This window comes from Poeciliopsis prolifica, unplaced genomic scaffold (assembly GCF_027474105.1).
Source record: "Poeciliopsis prolifica strain line A6 unplaced genomic scaffold, Auburn_PproV2 SCAFFOLD066, whole genome shotgun sequence".
NCBI lineage: Eukaryota > Metazoa > Chordata > Actinopteri > Cyprinodontiformes > Poeciliidae > Poeciliopsis > Poeciliopsis prolifica.
The window spans coordinates 1,713,197-1,731,114 of NW_026562441.1; the positions used below are offsets into that span (position 1 = coordinate 1,713,197).

At 38.5% G+C, this 17,918-nt stretch overlaps 2 protein-coding genes, 1 long non-coding RNA gene and 4 other non-coding genes across 7 annotated transcripts; all 7 read left to right on the forward strand.

The window, feature by feature from the left end:
• Positions 1-438: 438 nt before the first annotated feature.
• Positions 439-3,555, forward strand: LOC129351391 (uncharacterized). The gene is made up of 7 exons (XR_008604726.1): positions 439-484; positions 1,104-1,150; positions 1,350-1,453; positions 2,214-2,283; positions 2,485-2,531; positions 3,219-3,280; positions 3,477-3,555. It is a non-coding gene; the product is annotated as an uncharacterized LOC129351391 (long non-coding RNA).
• LOC129351464 (small nucleolar RNA SNORD14) lies at positions 1,191-1,282 on the forward strand. Its single transcript, XR_008604739.1, has one exon. It is a non-coding gene; the product is annotated as a small nucleolar RNA SNORD14 (small nucleolar RNA).
• On the forward strand, positions 2,320-2,412 carry LOC129351463 (small nucleolar RNA SNORD14). The gene has a single exon (XR_008604738.1). It is a non-coding gene; the product is annotated as a small nucleolar RNA SNORD14 (small nucleolar RNA).
• LOC129351462 (small nucleolar RNA SNORD14) lies at positions 2,601-2,693 on the forward strand. The gene has a single exon (XR_008604737.1). It is a non-coding gene; the product is annotated as a small nucleolar RNA SNORD14 (small nucleolar RNA).
• On the forward strand, positions 3,314-3,406 carry LOC129351461 (small nucleolar RNA SNORD14). Its single transcript, XR_008604736.1, has one exon. It is a non-coding gene; the product is annotated as a small nucleolar RNA SNORD14 (small nucleolar RNA).
• Positions 3,556-4,193: 638 nt separating the features above from the next.
• Positions 4,194-9,052, forward strand: LOC129351361 (RING finger protein 175-like). The gene is given in 10 exon segments (XM_055020237.1): positions 4,194-4,283; positions 4,615-4,652; positions 4,734-4,875; positions 5,596-5,684; positions 5,686-5,748; positions 6,308-6,415; positions 7,249-7,369; positions 7,645-7,778; positions 7,902-8,003; positions 8,291-9,052. Coding segments are annotated over 10 exon segments (939 nt in total). The 5' UTR covers positions 4,194-4,262; the 3' UTR covers positions 8,412-9,052.
• An 853-nt stretch (positions 9,053-9,905) lies between these two features.
• LOC129351392 (serine protease FAM111A-like) lies at positions 9,906-14,318 on the forward strand. Its single transcript, XM_055020260.1, is given in 6 exon segments — positions 9,906-10,097; positions 10,818-10,895; positions 11,026-11,079; positions 12,088-12,141; positions 12,228-12,738; positions 12,741-14,318. Coding segments are annotated over 5 exon segments (1,887 nt in total). The 5' UTR covers positions 9,906-10,097; positions 10,818-10,826; the 3' UTR covers positions 13,940-14,318.
• The last annotated feature ends 3,600 nt before the right edge of the window (positions 14,319-17,918 follow it).

The window sequence follows — 17,918 nt, forward strand, 5'->3', positions numbered from 1 at the left end:
AGATTTTCAGATTGATTAAAAACATAAACACTCTGGTGTTCAATAGCTGCTGGAAATATTTTTAGATAATGAAAAATACTTCAGTGTGTGAAAATGCATTTAACAGACATAAAAATCAGCTTTTTTAAAAAAAAATCATTATCAATCCAATTTTCACTCAGACTTGAGTTCATAAAACACAAGGAAAGCTATTTAGAAAAACTAAAATATAAAAGCGGAAAATATATAAAGTATTTTGCTTACAATATGTATTTATATAAACATTTGATTTAACCTGACTTGAATAAATATCTAGAACTTTCCTCAGTATTTTTGTTCTTTATTTAAAAAAGAAGAAGAAAAAAGAAATAAATCTAAACTGCAATAAATTTTCTTTTTTCCAGTTCACCTCCCGTCCGGCAGGCGGCGCCCGTGCACCGTGACGTATTTAAGCAGAGACGGAACTTCGCTTCGGTCATTTTGCCACAGTGGGCGAGAGGAGCAGGTAACTTCGTCTTTACTGCTGAGTTTTGTGTTTGTCTCATAGATTAAAAGGTATAATTTAACATCAGTCTGTTTAGATGTGCTACGTTTAATCTTTATCTACTAACGAGAAGACGAGATGGTGACTTTATTTGGTGGATGGAGTTGGATTGTTTGTCGCTGATTTCTGTCGCAAACTTTCGCCTCCACGTTGTGACGCATCTCGAGCTCATTTCACGATACTTTCTGGGATTAAAGTGATGAATTTGCTTTTAATTCATTGCGTTTTACCGATAAAGTGACATAATTATTTTGTAAAGTTATTTATTTGTATTTTTTCCGTGTTTCTTTGGCTTCAGCCTGTATAATTATATAATATCTGTAGATTTAACATGTTTAGATTATTACAATAATAGTTTAATTTACTGAACATGTGTTGAAGAGTTAATTGTGTTCATTATGAAGTGCCTATTGTAGTAAAATGACATGATTTATTATTGCTTAAATGTTTTTGTGGCTACATTTAACATCATTTAAATAAAATGTAGCAAAACCTTATAAAATGTTTCCTGTGAGAAACCAGACTAAATGTTCCTCATCCATTTTGCTCAAATTTGGTTTATTTCTCCTCTTTTTTGCAGGGTTGATGCGTTTCTAGCGTTGAACCAGCAGCAGCAGCTCAGACCAGGTGAGTCTCCTCCAGGTGATCCTGGCTGCATTCACTTCCTGCGCTGTGATGACGATTTTCCTGCCATTCGTAGTTTCCACCAGAGGTCTTAATGACCGAAGATGGCAAAATCTTCCTTGGATGTCTGAGCGTTTACTGTTCTCACCAGTAACAGTAAACATTTGTTCTGGTTCCTTTCTGACTGCAACTGTTTCCACAGGGTTCTGCTGGTTGGACAGAAAATGGTCCTCCCAGCCACCGTAGAGGCTCGGTTGACCTTTACCGATATATTAAGGAGAAGAAGAAAGGCGAGAATCTCCTCAGGTAGAGTATTGATGATATAAGATCCGTTTGTTTATGGTTAAATCTGAAATATGGAGAGAAATTCTGCCTATAAAAACTAAGTTTTATAAAATAAATTAAATTTATTTTAAGGATAATCACATAAAAGTTTAATCAAACCTGAGTTTTCAGGTAAATTATATATCATAATAAACTGGCTGCATTCACTTCCTGCGCTGTGATGACGATTTTCCTGCCATTCGTAGTTTCCACCAGAGGTCTTAATGACCGAAGATGGCCAAATCTTCCTTGGATGTCTGAGCGACCCTAAACCATCATTATAACCTTATTGATTATTTATTTTCCATCTAGATAAAGGAAACCTTTAAGCATGGCCTCCTGAAAACCACTGAAAATGTAAAACAATTATAATTGTAATATGGATGTCAGTTGGAACAGTATTTGTTAAAACGGGGCTCTGACCTTCTGTCAAAGGCAAGTTTTGTGCAACCATGTGAGAAAGCAATAAATGCTGGTGACTTGGTGTGATTTTAGGGGGATGATTTAAAAAATTTTTCAAAGCAGAAACTTTCCTAGATCTTGAACTGGCATTAGAGTGGTCCCTGTTTTAAATTCTTATAAAATTAAAACCTCAAATTTGTTTGCCTAAATTATCATTAGTTGCTAGAAAATGGGTGTTTTAATGTGACAGTGCTGTTGGTTCTGAGTATTAGAATAATATTTTCAATCTAAACCTTCCTTGGATTACAGTTGAAAATGAATCGTATGAATCTGTTGACAGGCTGAATGTCTTCCTGGTGATTTTCTTGCCAAACGATGAAGCTGCTGGGTTTTCTCCGCTCATCTAACTGGTACGTTTGGTTCAGTTCATGTTCAACCTGTTCTGGTCGCTGTGATGACGATTTTCCTGCCATTCGTAGTTTCCACCAGAGGTCTTATATGACCGAAGATGGCCAAATCTTCCTTGGATGTCTGAGCGACCCTAAACTATAACCTTATTGATTATTTATTTTTCCATCCTTTGCTTTAAATCTTTTTGCTTCTTGTTTCAGGTAGAGGAGTTTCTGCAGGAAGGCCTTTCAGTATTGGAGGCATGCAGGTTGGTACCTGACGTCTTAATTCATTTTTTCGAGCCGTTTTGACGGGTGTCGTGATGGACCAGGTCTGTTCGCTATGATGACGTATATTCCATCCGTTCGCAGTTTCCACCAGAGGTTGAAAGACCAGAGATGGTTCATTCCTTCCTTGGATGTCTGAGCGAAAACAAATTAATCTGTTTGATCATTTAAGAGATTAGTTGGTCCTGAACTAAATCAGTGTATAGCTGATCTGTTGTGTAGTGAGGTCCAGTCCAACCTTTCTGCTGGCCTCTGATGTTCCTGCTCCGGTTTGTCAGTGAGATCTGATCGGTTCAGTCTAATTCAAACAGAATTTATTGGCAGTTAATATCAATTTTTTTAGAATTATGACCCATAAATGTCACTTTTGTCAAATACTTTTTTTAAATATTTTTTAGTGATCCTAAACCTCGTCTGTATAAAATTGAGTTGTCCTGATTCTGGTCCAACATGTCTGACTCGGACCGTTCCAGCAGCTGGTCTGCTCCTGCCAGAGGATCGCAGCGCGACATGCTGCTTTTCAGACTGACTCAGTTTAAAGGAGAGCAGAGTAGAAATGAATCGTTTTCTGATATATTGCTGAAAAGCAGCACAATGGAGGGCAGATTTCCACTTCTTGTTCCGTCTACAATATAATTAAAGCGCTAACCAGACGTTTCCTCTTCCAGGTGGTGAAACGTTGCAACCTGCTGGGTCGTCTCCAGTGGTTCCAGACCTCATGCAGCTGATGGTACGTTCAGGTTTATATTTACTTTATTTTGAGTCGCTGTGATGACGTATATTCCATCCATTCGCAGTTTCCTCCAGAGGTCTAAAGACCGAAGATGGTTCATACCTTCCTTGGATGTCTGAGCGACTTTACTTCTGCTTGCAACAATTTAATCAAATCCGTATTTTTCTTACGTTTTCCTCTCTTCTTCCCTCAGATGGACGGATTCGGTGAGGACGACTGCTGCTGGTCCCTTTGATTGTTTTGCAATTTATTAATAAAGTCTGAAAGTTAAACTGATGAAAGTGTTTTGTTTCTGCTGTCATTCATCTGGATTTAACTTTAACATGAAACAAAGGCCTGAAAAATGTTTTGATTATTTTTTAATGGAACTAAATGACAATATTTTTTTTTTATATGTAAATTTTTTAGATTTCAACCAACTGGGCTATTAAGGTTTTGGCTGATGGCTTGTTACACTTTCTAAAGATTTATTTTCTGGATGAGTGACATTTATAGATCTGTATGCAAAATAAAAATATAACTTCTGCTAGAAATACTTTTCTTTCATGACCGGTGTGATAGTTAATCGGGTCAGACTAAGATTTGTTTTATATTCCAAGAATAAAGTAAACATGAAAATAGTCATACAGGCAGAATGAAGACTCTATATTAACAGGCACAAGTCATAAAGTCACCAGAAGTTTATTTAATGATGGAGAAAAAAGCTGCTGCTTGCCTCGTTTTATTATAAAACTTCATCAAACATTGATGCTTTTAATCATTAAAAAAATACTTTTTCAGATGCCCTAATCTTCCGTATGGAAAGCTTTACTAGTGTAAAATCTGGTTTAAAATTTATATTCAACTTGCTTCTTTAGGAATAGTATTTTAAAAATGCGAAGTTGTGCGTATTGTCCCTCACGGCGTCGCGTACACTCGGCTCGGAGCCGCTAACGCCGCCGGCCGGCTGGTCTTCGCCAGGAGCGGACAGGGTGAGGCCATGGCGGGGGTTCAACCTCAGGTCAGTGGTTTACTGTTAAAATAGGAATATTTTATTCTGGTCTGACTGCGAACTGTTCCGTGTTTTACGTGAAGAAGCGGAAATGAGCGCGGATAACTGCTGCCAAGCTAACAGGCTAACTAGCCGTTAACTGCCGGTGTTTTGACGTGGCATTACAGAGATGTTATTACTCACGTTTCAACCACGTTTATGTCATCTACCTGCTGCTAAATGACGTTTCTCCGGGTTGTATCGGCTGTTTACCTGAGCGGATGAGTCGTGTTGACCTACATTTAAATGTCCAGAGAGTTCAAACCTCCCAGCTGCTGCTATTTGTGTCCCATCATCTCAGGACGACCTGCTGAAGATGACCCACCGGGAGAACTGGAGGTGAGTGCAGGCGGCTCCCGTCATCATGCTGAGGGACAGGCATCATCAGCCGTGACTCCAGCTTCCTCCTCCTCTCTGCAGGGTGCAGCATGAGCGGCTGCACGTCAAGCACCGGGGTCATGAGGCCATGCATGCGGAGATGGTGCTGATCCTCATCGCCACGCTGGTGGTGGCGCAGATCGTCCTGGTGCAGTGGAAGCAGAGGCATCACCGCTCCTACAACGTGAGCAAGATCTGCTTCCTCTGAGCCAGACAAATCCAGCTGCTCTCCATGAAAACGCAAACACACCTGGTGGTTTTTCTGACAAACTTTTCCACGTTTCGTCTCCTCAAAACCACACGCTTCAATTTATTTTATTACCTGACATACCAGCATGAAGTAGTTAATAAATGTAAGGTGCAAGAAAATTGAAAACTTGAAATATCCTTTTTTTTTTGCAACAAAAATCAGAAAAGTGTGGCATGTCTGTATATTCAGCCCCTGAGTCAATATTTACTATTTTTATATGCTATGAGTGGAATTTAGTTTAATGTTTGCTAAATAGCTCATGTCTGCTTCCACTGCTGAGGAAAAGTATGGTGTCAGCATCATGCTGCCACTACCATGTTTCACCATGGGTATGGTGTACTCAGGGTGAGGAAGCTGCTCTGTTCATCAGGAAGAAATCTTTACAGGTTTGTTTTACAAACCTGTAAAGTCGACCCAGATGGGGCCTCTGACCTCAAGGTCTGTTATTATGTAATCTGTAAACTCCTTTCAATAAAACCAAAGGTCAGTAAGGAACAACTGGTGGCTTCTTAACAAAATCCACTTTTAAAAAATCAAAATTTTCCATTTAAACATCCTAAAAGCCAGATTAATATAAAAACTCGGTGGTTTTAGCTAAAGTTTTGCCAGATTTGGGATTTGGAGTGAAGTTGTGATGTGCTCTGTTTCTTCCAGCTGGTGACTCTGGTCCAGATGTGGGTGGTCCCACTTTACTTCACCATCAAGCTGTACTGGTGGAGGTTCCTGTCCATGTGGGGGATGTTCCGTCATCACCAGCTACATCATCTTCAGAGCCACCCGCAAGCCTCTGTCCTGCAGGACCCCCAGGTAGGAGGCCGACTCGGAGAACGAGAGCTAAAAACTACTAATGATAAAATAAACGAGTCCTACAGATTTAACAATAAGAGGAGAACCTGGTCGACTACAATAGATCAGAAATAAATAAATGATGATTGTCATGGAGTTTCTGCAGTATTTTGGCTGCTGCAGCTTCCATACTTGAAAGCAAGGCTCTTGGTGCCTGGTTGAACATGAGAGCTAAACACAAAAAGACAGAAACATGAACTTCAATGGAGATGTCTGGCACAGACGGAAGAAATAAAGTTTCTGCTTGGAAGTGTAATCATGGCAACAAAGTGTTATTTTTACAACCAGGAGCAGCTGATTAGCATCTTAAATGCTCACATAATACCTGAACTCTGACCCCAAATCTCAGAGGAGATGAAAAGGATGCAGGGAGGAAGTTTAAACCATGTCTTCCAGGTTCCTGTGTGAGGCTTTTGAAACGTAAAATTCTCAGTTTTATTTGTGAAACCTGAATAAACATGGATCTCTGTGTTGACGTGTTGAATTGTTTTTATTCGCCGTGTTTGTGTTTCCTGTCCAGGATGGTCTACAAGTGGTTCCTGTTGATCTACAAGCTGAGCTACGCTGTGGGCGTCCTGGGCTACCTGGCCATCATGTTCACCATGTTCGGCTTCAACGTCTTCTTCAGGTCAGTCAGCTCAGTCACAACCAAGCAAAAACACAAGTCATGTGGATTCTCAACAGGTGTTGAGTTGTTTTAATTAGTTTTTAAGTGTAAATGACTGATGAAAATAAACATGTCACCTTATATTTTCTACAGGACAGAATAATAATGGTTTATTAATGTAATAGTTTTCAAAAGTTAAATTGACATGATTGCTCTTTGATTTGCAACACATTGATTTTACCATTTTATTCACTGTTATTTTGAGTTTTGTCTCACTAAATATCATTCAAAGATGAAAAAAGGCCAACCTGTGGTCTTCTACTGGTTTTAAAATGTCAAGCAAAGCACTAAAGATTATAGTTTTTGTTCAGTTGTTTCAAACAAAATAAGATTTGTTGTGCTCATAAACCGTACCATAAAGAATCTGCATTCAGTGTTGCACTTTCTAGCCTTTATTTAAGAAGTTTCTCACTTTGAATTAGAGGTGATCAAAGTTTGTCCTGATGTAGAAAATCTCTGTAGCAACATTACAAGCTCTGAACACCAGAAGCAAATGTCTCCCAGCTTTCCCTTTACTTTTGATGCATGTAGATAAAAACATCTTTCAACCATTCAACCAGTATAAGGTTAATGTTTTACAGTAATGTGCACAGTGTTCTAAAACTACATAAAAATCTTGAAATTTGAGTGAATTGAAAGCAAAGAAACTTACTTTGTCTTTTTTTATTTTGCAAATGCATCAGCTGCAGTTTGAGGTACAATAAAAAGAAAAACTGATTAATTCAATAAAGTGCAGTAATTTTTACCTTTATTTTAAAACATTTCGTCTTTCTCCTGTTTGTTTGCCTGTGCAGGATCAAGGCGGAGGACTCCATGGACGTGGGTGTCATCATGCTGTTTTACGGTCTCTACTACGGTGTCATGGGCCGCGACTTTGCAGAGATCTGCTCTGACTACATGGCTTCTACGATCGGGGTAAAGGAAGCCGCTCTGCCTTCAGCAGAGACCATTTCACTGCAACCCAACATGGTTTTAATGCACAAAACCGTCCAGTCTGAGTAAATATTTACTCTAAGTGCAAAAAATTCTGCAGAAAATAACAAAAAATTACCTCAAGCTTGCAGAATCAGCACATTTTATATATCTATAAATGTTTAGAGAAAAATGTAAGTAGCCCCATATCATGTTCTGGTTATTACTTTGATGGTCTTATTTGTAGAATACTGAAACACCCATCTGTGTGCCTTCAGTACTACAACAAGGGCGGCATGCCCAGCAGGAGCCTGAGTGGAGACATCTGTGCCGTGTGCGGTCAGAGGATCCTGGTGGAGGTGGAGGAGGAGGGATTTATAGAGGACACCTTCCAGCTCTCCTGTGGTCACATGTATCCTGCTGCTCTCGTTTCTTCCTGCTTCAGGCTTTTCTCTTAGCAGGAACGTGACTCCAGGTCAGGAAACGCTCCTTTTCTCCATGTGGAGCCTGTCAGCCTTAACTCAGACTCTGCCAGATTCCATGAGTTTTGCATCCGGGGCTGGTGCATTGTGGGTAAGAAGCAGACGTGTCCGTACTGCAACGAGAAGGTGGACCTGAAGAGGATGATGAACAACCCGTATCCTTGAAAGTTGTGCTCCACAAGTTTCCTTCAACAATATTTTATTTTTTAAAAGTCACATAAAGTAAGAATAATAAATACAAACATATGTTTGTCACTTGCATTAGGAGCTACACAAAAGTTTACACCATATTGAGTTTAAAAGCTTGATATCCTGAAGATAAATCATTTTCGGTCTGTTCTTACTTAATAAAAACTGAGGAATCCTGAAATAATTGATTTTTAATCCTGATGTAGTGGAGCCGGTATTCTGTGCTGTTCTCCTTAATTCCTCCTGCTTCCAGCTGGGAGAAAACCCACGTTTTGTACGGCCAGTTGCTCGACTGGCTGCGGTACTTAGTCGCCTGGCAACCCATCATCATCGGCATCGTTCATGGGATAAACTTCTCTCTGGGCCTGGAGTAGAGCCCTGAGGAACACCGCTACAGGATTATCTGCAGTCAGCGCCAAAAAGGACTGCTTCAGGCCGCTGTTCTGAACTCTTGCTGAATTTCCTGCTGGATTAATTCTTCTGGGCTGAAACGTTGCTGCAAAATCAAGTTTCCTTTGCTCGCACAAAGGAAACTCCAGGCACAGATCCAGTATTCTTAAACTGCTTCTTGCAAACAGGTTTTGTTTAAATTAAACATTAATTCATCTTGTATTATCTCGGTTTAATTGGGTTTTATTTGCACTCTTTGCTGCTGGATTGTTTGACTCCAGTTATGAGTTTCTGCTTTATTTATCTAAAGCTCTCTGCACAGTGTTTACATCAGGACTTCTCTGTCCAAACGGTTCTGGTTACTCCTAAAAGCTTTTTATGTTTTCAGGTCTGCTTGTTTTAAATGTTTCATTTGGAGCTCATGTTTTATTTAACTATTGTCCATTTAAGTTAATTTCACAGGTAAATTATTGGTTTATTGTCCTAAACCATCAACACAGAGAATGAGTACTCTGAAAAATACAAAAGTTTGATTTTAAAGTGTCAAAAATGTCCGTGTTGTCAAATGAAATATTTATTTGCCAAAACATCTGAATTTGTATTTAATAAATAATTCTGAAATATTTTCAAAGTGTATGTCATATGAAATGCATGCAGTTTAGTCCAACAATCTTATGACTCTTATCAAAAAACACAGCGCCCCCTTGGGGACATGGGGATTTTTTTTTCTTTTGCATCCCCTGGCAGTACTGTACAGTCAGTTATGCGGCATAATTCAATACTTTCTTATGGTGGCCGCAGTACTTTCTGCTTTAATATAAGGTTATGTGAGGTTTTTTCATCAATCTTAATGTCTCTTTGTGAAATATCTGAAGTTTGAGATTTTTCCTTTTAGGATAGAAAGGCACAAAAAACTTATGATATAAACAGAAACGTTCCGTAAGTAGGAAATAAATAAAAATACATTCTAATTTATTATCAGAAATAATCAGTCATTCGTAGTTTAAAGAGCAGCTTTCATGTGAAACTCCATATTAACCTTAACAGACATAAGCATGCAGTAAATAAATCGATTTTTGATCAGTTTTGCACCAAAGACCCTACAAAAAAAGCGAAACTACTCTTGCGAGGTTTTGTGGACTGAAATGAAACCATTCCAGGTTGAGTTCAAACAAAATCAGAAACAGGAAATTTACAACAACTTGGATTCGCACCTCTAGTTTGACGGTACGGAGAAAATTAACTTTGCTGAACATACACGAAACTAGCAAACGTAAAAAACAACATGTAAACCGATTATATAAAATTTTGATTTAAAATGGATGTTTGTTCTTTTTAGTTTCAGAATTCCCAGTCGTAGTTGAATGCACCATGCAAAACGTAGTCGTCGATGATTGGCTCTGGACACATGGCGCCATTTTCTAAATCCCCTCTCAGTAGCTGACATTGGATCAGTGGCAGGTGAGAGGGTAGAGAGAGGATCCACGGCGGGACTGAACACCCACTGGTGGGTTAATGTCTGCCGGTTAACAACCATAAATCCTCTCGGACCTCTCTTCCACTGCTGTCGGTATCATTCCTTCCGTTGTTTACGCCATTTTTCTCACTTTTTACTGTACATCTAAAGTCAACATCTAAAGCCAACAACAGTTTCCAGGCAGAAAAGCTTCGTAAGTAATGTTCAAATATTTAACAACATGGGACAAAAAAACAAGTTATGTTAAATTTAAAACGGGAAAATGATGTAATTTCTAAATGTATAATTTCTGTTGATGTAATGAATTGCTTATACACTCAGTGGTGTGAAGTTATGACAACCAGACAGCATGAAGTTGGCTTCTGACCTGCAGCTTCCCTTGGAGCTGCAGCAGCAGCAGCTAATGTTTCTGCACAACATTAACTAACATTAATATTAGGATTTTTAGTTCAAACCCCCCTGCAAAATGCAACTTTACATGCATGAGTCATTCACTCTAATAGGGGGGGAATTAAAATCAGTTTCAGTGTTTTTTATGGCAGGTTGGACTCCTTACTAAGTTACAGCGGCGCCCTTATTGGGGCTTGACAGCTAATGAGGAATTAATCTCCCGCTCTTACTGGGAGCTTAAACCCTCCCAGTATGACTCCTGATGTGAGTCATGGGAGCTGTGAGTCACATCAGGGCTTTTTTTCCCACTTGTTTTTTTTTTTTTTCAATTAATACAGTTTTAAAAAAGACACTAATTTTATTTGGACATTTGAAAGAATAAGTTTTCCCTTTTTGTATTTTCCTAATGGAGCCGCTGACTTAATTTGGATTAAACAAAAGTGCAAATAGTTAATATTCATTCTCATTGTGTGACTAGTTGTTCAGGTTGTTTTTAACAATTCTGTCTTTGTCGTTTTCACAGCTCATCAAAATGGCTCCCAAAAAACGAAAGACTTCAGAAAAAATGCCAGACATCAGAAGCTACTTTGGGAAGGAAAATGTCAGTAAGACGCTGGTTTAACAAAGCAATTTTTTTATTTATTCGGTGCCTAATATTTATGACCTTGACTTTGGGAGTTGTACGTTGAAAAGGATTCTGCTGTTGTTACACATTTGCCTTCTTTTAACAGGATGTTCCTGGCAGTTCCTTCAAAACACCAACAAAAAGTGGTGGAAAGTCCCAGGTGAGCTGCAAGTTCATAAACAATCAGTATAATATGCCTCCTTCTAACTTAGTAAACTGAACTTGGCTGAATTGTATTATTAGAAAGTATGTAGACAAATTTCAATCTGTCTGTAATTTGCTTCTTTTCTCTTGTCTCAGAAACTGGTCTGAGATATTTGTTGAGAATATAAACAAAGTGAATTGAGGTAAATTGTGATAATATCTATAATATCTCCCTCCACACTTCAAAGTCTTTTAGTTCCTTCCTTTGTTGTTGCAATGGGGCAATCGTGACCAAATCATAAATTAAAAACTGCAGTGGTTGATCTGTATTTCTGCAGCAGGAGTTCAGTCCCAGTGATCTTAATATGGCGGTTCCTCAAAGTGTCCACTATGAACATCCTGTGTCATGTCCGCTTATTGTCTTAAGGACAAAAGGACCGTTAAGCTTTGCCTGCTTACGGCTGCTGCAAACAGCATTTCTACACACATCCTGTATGTAGAAATGCAAGCACATATTTACAAAAGTTAACTCCTTCTTGGCAATCTTTATGAAGATGTTTTTAATACTGTTGCGTAATCTGACAGTGATTATTGAAAACATTATAAAATACGTTGCTGTACCCAGTTATTGTTGCCTTTAAAACTTTGTAAAACTCGGTTTTGCCAAAAGCACAGCACCGTTTCCAGGTTGTGCTTCTCATCTGGTTGTTGACCATGTGACTCCTATGATGTGGATAAAACATTTCTATTGCAGTTAGAAATGTACCACCAAATTTGGTGAAATTTGATGCAGCTGAAAAAAAAAACACCTCAATCTTGTTTTCAAAATGTCAAATTGCGCAATGGAAACGACTATTCATCTGTTTTTCCCTTGTCTTTTTATTTGAGTCAGTGACAGATGGACATCTACAAAATCACTAAACTGATCAATTGTAAAAACTGAAGCAGAAATAAAAATGCTGAATAAGACTGATTTAGGGAGATTGAAATAATTCCAATTCCCTTTGCTTTACTTTTTCCCTAGACTCTGACACAAACACCAATGAGAGTGAAGAAGGAGAATGGAAGTGATTCTCTGGTTAGTTTCTATCATCTGCAAAAACAGTCAATTGTTAAACCTAATTTCTGTAATCACAGTTAAATTTCCCCACTGATTTCTTGCAGGCAACACATTCCCATCGTTTCATAGTAAAACTCACTCCAACAGAACTTAAAGAGTACACCATCAGCTGCGATCAACCGCGTACAATCCTGGAATCAATTAGATCCGGTCTTGGCACAACTGAGAAGATAATGAAGTATGCAGATGAGAGCATCATCATTCAGTTGGGTAAACAGGACAAGGAATTTGTGGTTCCGACACATTTCCCTTGTTCTTGTATTGGTGATGGGGAGACAGTGATTTTACATCACTATATATCAGAAAAGATTGAGAAAGTTCAGGAGCAGCATGACAAAACCATACATCCAAAAGACAATTATTCTGTCTTCTACATTGATACCGTTGGGGGTCTGAAAACCAAAACAAAGGAGTTTTTCAGAAACACAATCATTAAACAGTTCAAGTTTCTCTGTGTTTATGGGGAAAAGGGGATGACGGTTGAAGAGGCTCTGAAGCAAGATGGCCGATTCCTTGACAATCTTGGAGAATTCAAGTTGTCTGATAACAAAAACCCAACCGCCTCACTGTGCACACACAGAAGGTTGATGGCCTCCACCGTAAGAAGTTCAAGATACGTCTTCCACTGAATAAACGGGAAAGTGTTGGAAACCCAACAATCTCCATCCTAAATGTTGCTCGTGTCAGTGGGAGGAGTGTTAAAAAAGCAATGGAAGAGCCAGTTAACAGCGGCTGCTCCACTGAAGAGATTTATGAACTTCTGCGTCAGCAGTTTCCAGAGCTGAAAGAATGGATGGAGAGCAGGTTCCCTGGTGATTCTTATGAGAAAGCTCTGAACCTCGGGACTGAGAAGTTTGGAAAGATTCAACAGTCTTTCAGTGAAGTTCATAGACTTGAGAAGTTGATCAGAATGGGCAAATCTGTCTGTAAAGTCATTGTTACTAATGCTTCACAGGGAACAGGCTTTGTGCTGTTTGACAAGTTTATCCTGACCAGTGCACACCTGTTTAAAGACTGTGTCCAAGGAAAGAAACTGCTGGATCACGTAGAAGTCTATGCTCTGTTTAACTATGACGAACCTGAGCCAGAGACAAATTACTTTCACTTCTCTGCTGAGAAAACATTTGTTGACATTGACTTTGAGCTGGATTTTGCTGTCCTTCAGCTGAAACCAGATGGCACAAAACCCAACTCCAAATCCAAACCAGACAATGTAAAAGTACCACCAGGGCTGCTGAACAGATTTGGTCCACTTCCTGGAAGTGGAGAGGCCTGTCTTATTGGACACCCTGCAGGAAGTGTGAAGAAAATAGATCCTACATGCATCATTGAGCCAGAAAAGAGAAAAGAGGCTGTCATGGATCATTTGGCTAAATACAAAGACCAAAGGGTCATTGTCAAAAAAGTAAATGAACTGAAGAACCAAGGCATTGATGATATAATGATGGGTGGAGAAAAAGCAGAAAAGGTGGCTGCTTACAACACTTTCATGTATCATGGAGCTTCTGGCTCTCCAGTGTTTGATGCTCATGGCCAGATTTTTGGGATTCACACTGGAGGATATGGTCTTGGCGACCATGTTATTGAGTACGCCCATCTTCTGCTCAGTATATTTGAGAAGTTTGTGATTAATCTGAAGGAAAGTGGAAATGATCAGATGTTGGAGAAGGTTAAGGAGGCAGTGACTGAGAAGGACTACCTTAAGAAGATCCTCCAGGTTGAGCCAATGGAGGTGGATCAGGCCAAATACACTTAGAACGTTTCTGACCTACATCTTTAACTTTCTCAAGATTCAAAAATTTAATCAGACTAACATGTCAGTTCATATTTGCTAGACCTGCTAAATTCCTACATTCACAGAAGATGGTGATGAGACAACCAGTCCATTTCAGAGACAAAAAACAACCATTTACACATCACCATCTTGGACATGCAGATGTGACTCTTATCCAAAGCTGCATTATCAGAAAGATGAAAGTGTGTGGACAGACCATCCAACTCCAGACCATCCAACTCCAGACCATCCAACTCCAGACCATCCAACTCCAGACCATCCAACTCCAAACCATCCAACTCTACACCATCCAACTCTACACCATCCAACTCTACACCATCCAACTCTACACCATCCAACTCCAAACCATCCAACTCTACACCATCCAACTCTACACCATCCAACTCTACACCATCCAACTCCAAACCATCCAACTCCAAACCATCCAACTCCAAACCATCCAACTCCACACCATCCAACTCCAAACCATCCAACTCCACACCATCCAACTCCACACCATCCAACTCTACACCATCCAACTCTACACCATCCAACTCCACACCATCCAACTCTACACCATCCAACTCTACACCATCCAACTCTACACCATCCAACTCCAAACCATCCAACTCCAAACCATCCAACTCCACACCATCCAACTCCAAACCATCCAACTCCACACCATCCAACTCCAAACCATCCAACTCCACACCATCCAACTCTACACCATCCAACTCTACACCATCCAACTCCACACCATCCAACTCTACACCATCCAACTCTACACCATCCAACTCCAGACCATCCAACTCTACACCATCCAACTCTACACCATCCAACTCCAGACCATCCAACTCCAAACCATCCAACTCCAAACCATCCAATTCCAGACCATCCAACTCCAGACCATCCAACTCCAGACCATCCAACTCCACACCATCCAACTCCACACCATCCAACTCCACACCATCCAACTTCAGGACCTGAATTCTGAACAAGTTATTAGGCATATTCTCTTACCTTCTGGTCTTCTAACAGATTTTTCAGAAGAAGCAACAAATCAGTTAAATTTTATGCTCCTCCATCAATAAATTAATTGTCTTCATCCTTCTATCCCTGCAACATCTCAGAGGTTCCTCTGCACCGGTAATTGGGCGAGAGGCGGGTCTCTGACCAGATCAGAGACTCTTGTCCTCGTATTTCTTGCCTTGATGCACAACAGGTTGTTGGGTCTCTCTACCAGGGGCAAATGAAATTGGTTTATTTGCCCCTGAACAAAAAGAAAATTAACTCAGTAAACATAAATTCATGTTCTGCAAACCTTTTGTCATGCTGCTGCTGCCCAATAGTTTCCCATTTTCAATATCAATAAAGTACATTGTCTTCTGTTTTCCTTTAACTGCTGAATACCAAAGATTAAATCTGGATCTGATGTTTTGCTGAAAATTGAATGATTAATTTTTCATGGTAATTTGATCAACATATTGCTATTGCTAGGCTTTATTGTTTAATCATCTCATGTTTACATTGACTATATTCATTCCTTAGTTGTAATCATTGCATTGAACACAAGCAGCTGAAATTGCTCATGAATCTGCATGTTTGTGTTTTAAATCTCTCAGATTATGTTCTCAGGGGTATAAATTACTTTTTTTATTCCAAAATAGGTTGGCTTTTTCTTCAGTGATTGAATGAAATGTAATCAGTTTTCATATATCTTCATTACTGTTTCAGAAATCATGTATTTCTGATTGTACTGCTAAGATGATATCACTACATTATGGACGTCTTTGTTTTTCCGTATTCACATCATTTTAAACTTTTATAACCTGTTGATTTTTATTTCCATTGTTCATTATTTTTGGATTGCATTGTACTGTTTGTCATTTAAAGGAAAAGCATTTTCTCTTTTTCAACAAATAAATCTGAAACCTGTCAGTTTATCGACGGCTTCTGATCAAATGTCTCCTTTTTTAGTATAGATGTTAAAGTTTCACGTTTGGGTTGAAATACTTTGTGTTCACAATAAACAGTAATATGAACCATTCACTTTAATTTTAAGCTGCTGTAAATCCTACAGCAGCAAAAATAATCAGTAATGAAAATATCACCAATATTATTTTTTAGTCCAACATAAATTTTAACAAAATTATAATTAAAATTATAATAAACACTCATTCAGTTTATTCATATTGAGTAAATGCCCTTATTTTGTAAAAGTCTAATGTCTACAAAGTGCTGCAGTAAAGGAGGAAAATATTGTGATTAGATTTAATCATCCAATGATGCAGAATATCAATTGTCTAAACTCACAGGAGGATTCGTGTTACTATCGTCTTACTGTTGGTTCCATAGGATAATGAAGGGATGCAGAGTTTTTGTTTTAAAATATAATAATCACTTTGTGCACCACAATAAAGAAAACACTTAAAGTTCATAAAATAATATGAGCTGCAGACTCATGATGAGATTTTTAGTCTATACCTTATATTGATAAAACAAACATTAGTTTGGATTTTCCCATTATTGAAACATTTTCCTTCATCTTGTTATGAGGCGGCAACATGTCTGACAAACTACATGAACTAAAGAACAAACTGTAGAGTCCAGAGTCCTCCCAAAAGAAAACTATTTTGGTTTCTTCATACAGAAACAAACAACTTTAAATGTGATACTAAACCAAATCATTTAGATTTTTCTGTGTTTACAGGAAAAAAACAGAATATATGCTCATTGTGAACAGCTTGAGTTGTTCAAAACCTGTTCAGTGTACACCTGTTTGGGTCCAAGGAAAGAACCAAATGGATCAAATAAAAAAGAAAGAAAAATACTTCTACCTGGCCCTGTTCAGCACCAGGGCTGCTGAACGAATTTGGTCCACTTCCTGGAAGTGGAGAGGCCTGTCTTATTGGACACCCTGCAGGAAGTGTGAAGAAAATAGATCCTACATGCATCAATGAGCCAGAAAAGAGAGAACAGGCTGTCATGGATCATTTGGCTAAATACAAAGACCAAAGGGTCATTGTCAAAAAAGTAAATGAACTGAAGGACCAAGGCATTGATGATATAATGATGGGTGGAGAAAAAGCAGAAAAGGTGGCTGCTTACAACACTTTCATGTATCATGGAGCTTCTGGCTCTCCAGTGTTTGATGCTCATGGCCAGATTTTTGGGATTCACACTGGAGGATATGGTCTTGGCGACCATGTTATTGAGTACGCCCATCTTCTGCTCAGTATATTTGAGAAGTTTGTGATTAATCTGAAGGAAAGTGGAAATGATCAGATGTTGGAGGAGACTGTGGAGATGATAACTGAGAATGATGACCTTAAGAAGATCCTCCAGGTTGAGTGGTATCTCAACCTCATAGTATCTCAACCTGTAGTATTGGCCCAACTAAATACAACTAAATACTGCAGAGTTCATGTTAAAATGATTTTGAGATATATGTAACTTCCTCAAGATTGAGAAATTGAATGATTTTAATTTATGTTATGCTTTTAGAACAGTGGACATGTGTTCATGCTCTTTCCCAGCACCCTCTTTTCTTTACTAATTAATTGAAGCTAAATTTCTAACCCTTGTTTTAATAATAAACTATCATGATGATAACTTGTGTAACAACATACTGAGTCTCAATAATTATGTTTTTGTTGGTAAGTCTGTCAAAATAACACATTTTGCTGGATAAATTGTTCCAGTAATTGTTGTCATAACTGATAATATTGTTGTTTTGAGACCATTTCAAGTAATAATTCAAGCTCACATCTCAAACATCAAGAAACTTTAATTTTGCAGAAAACTCAACACTGAAACTGTAAAATATTTTAAATATCAAAAATAAAAAACAGCCAAAAATAATAAATACAATAAAAGCCACACAAAACCATAAATGAAATGGTTTATGAAGTCTCTGTAAATAAAATATTACTTTAACAAGTGTTAATGACCATCATGTAAA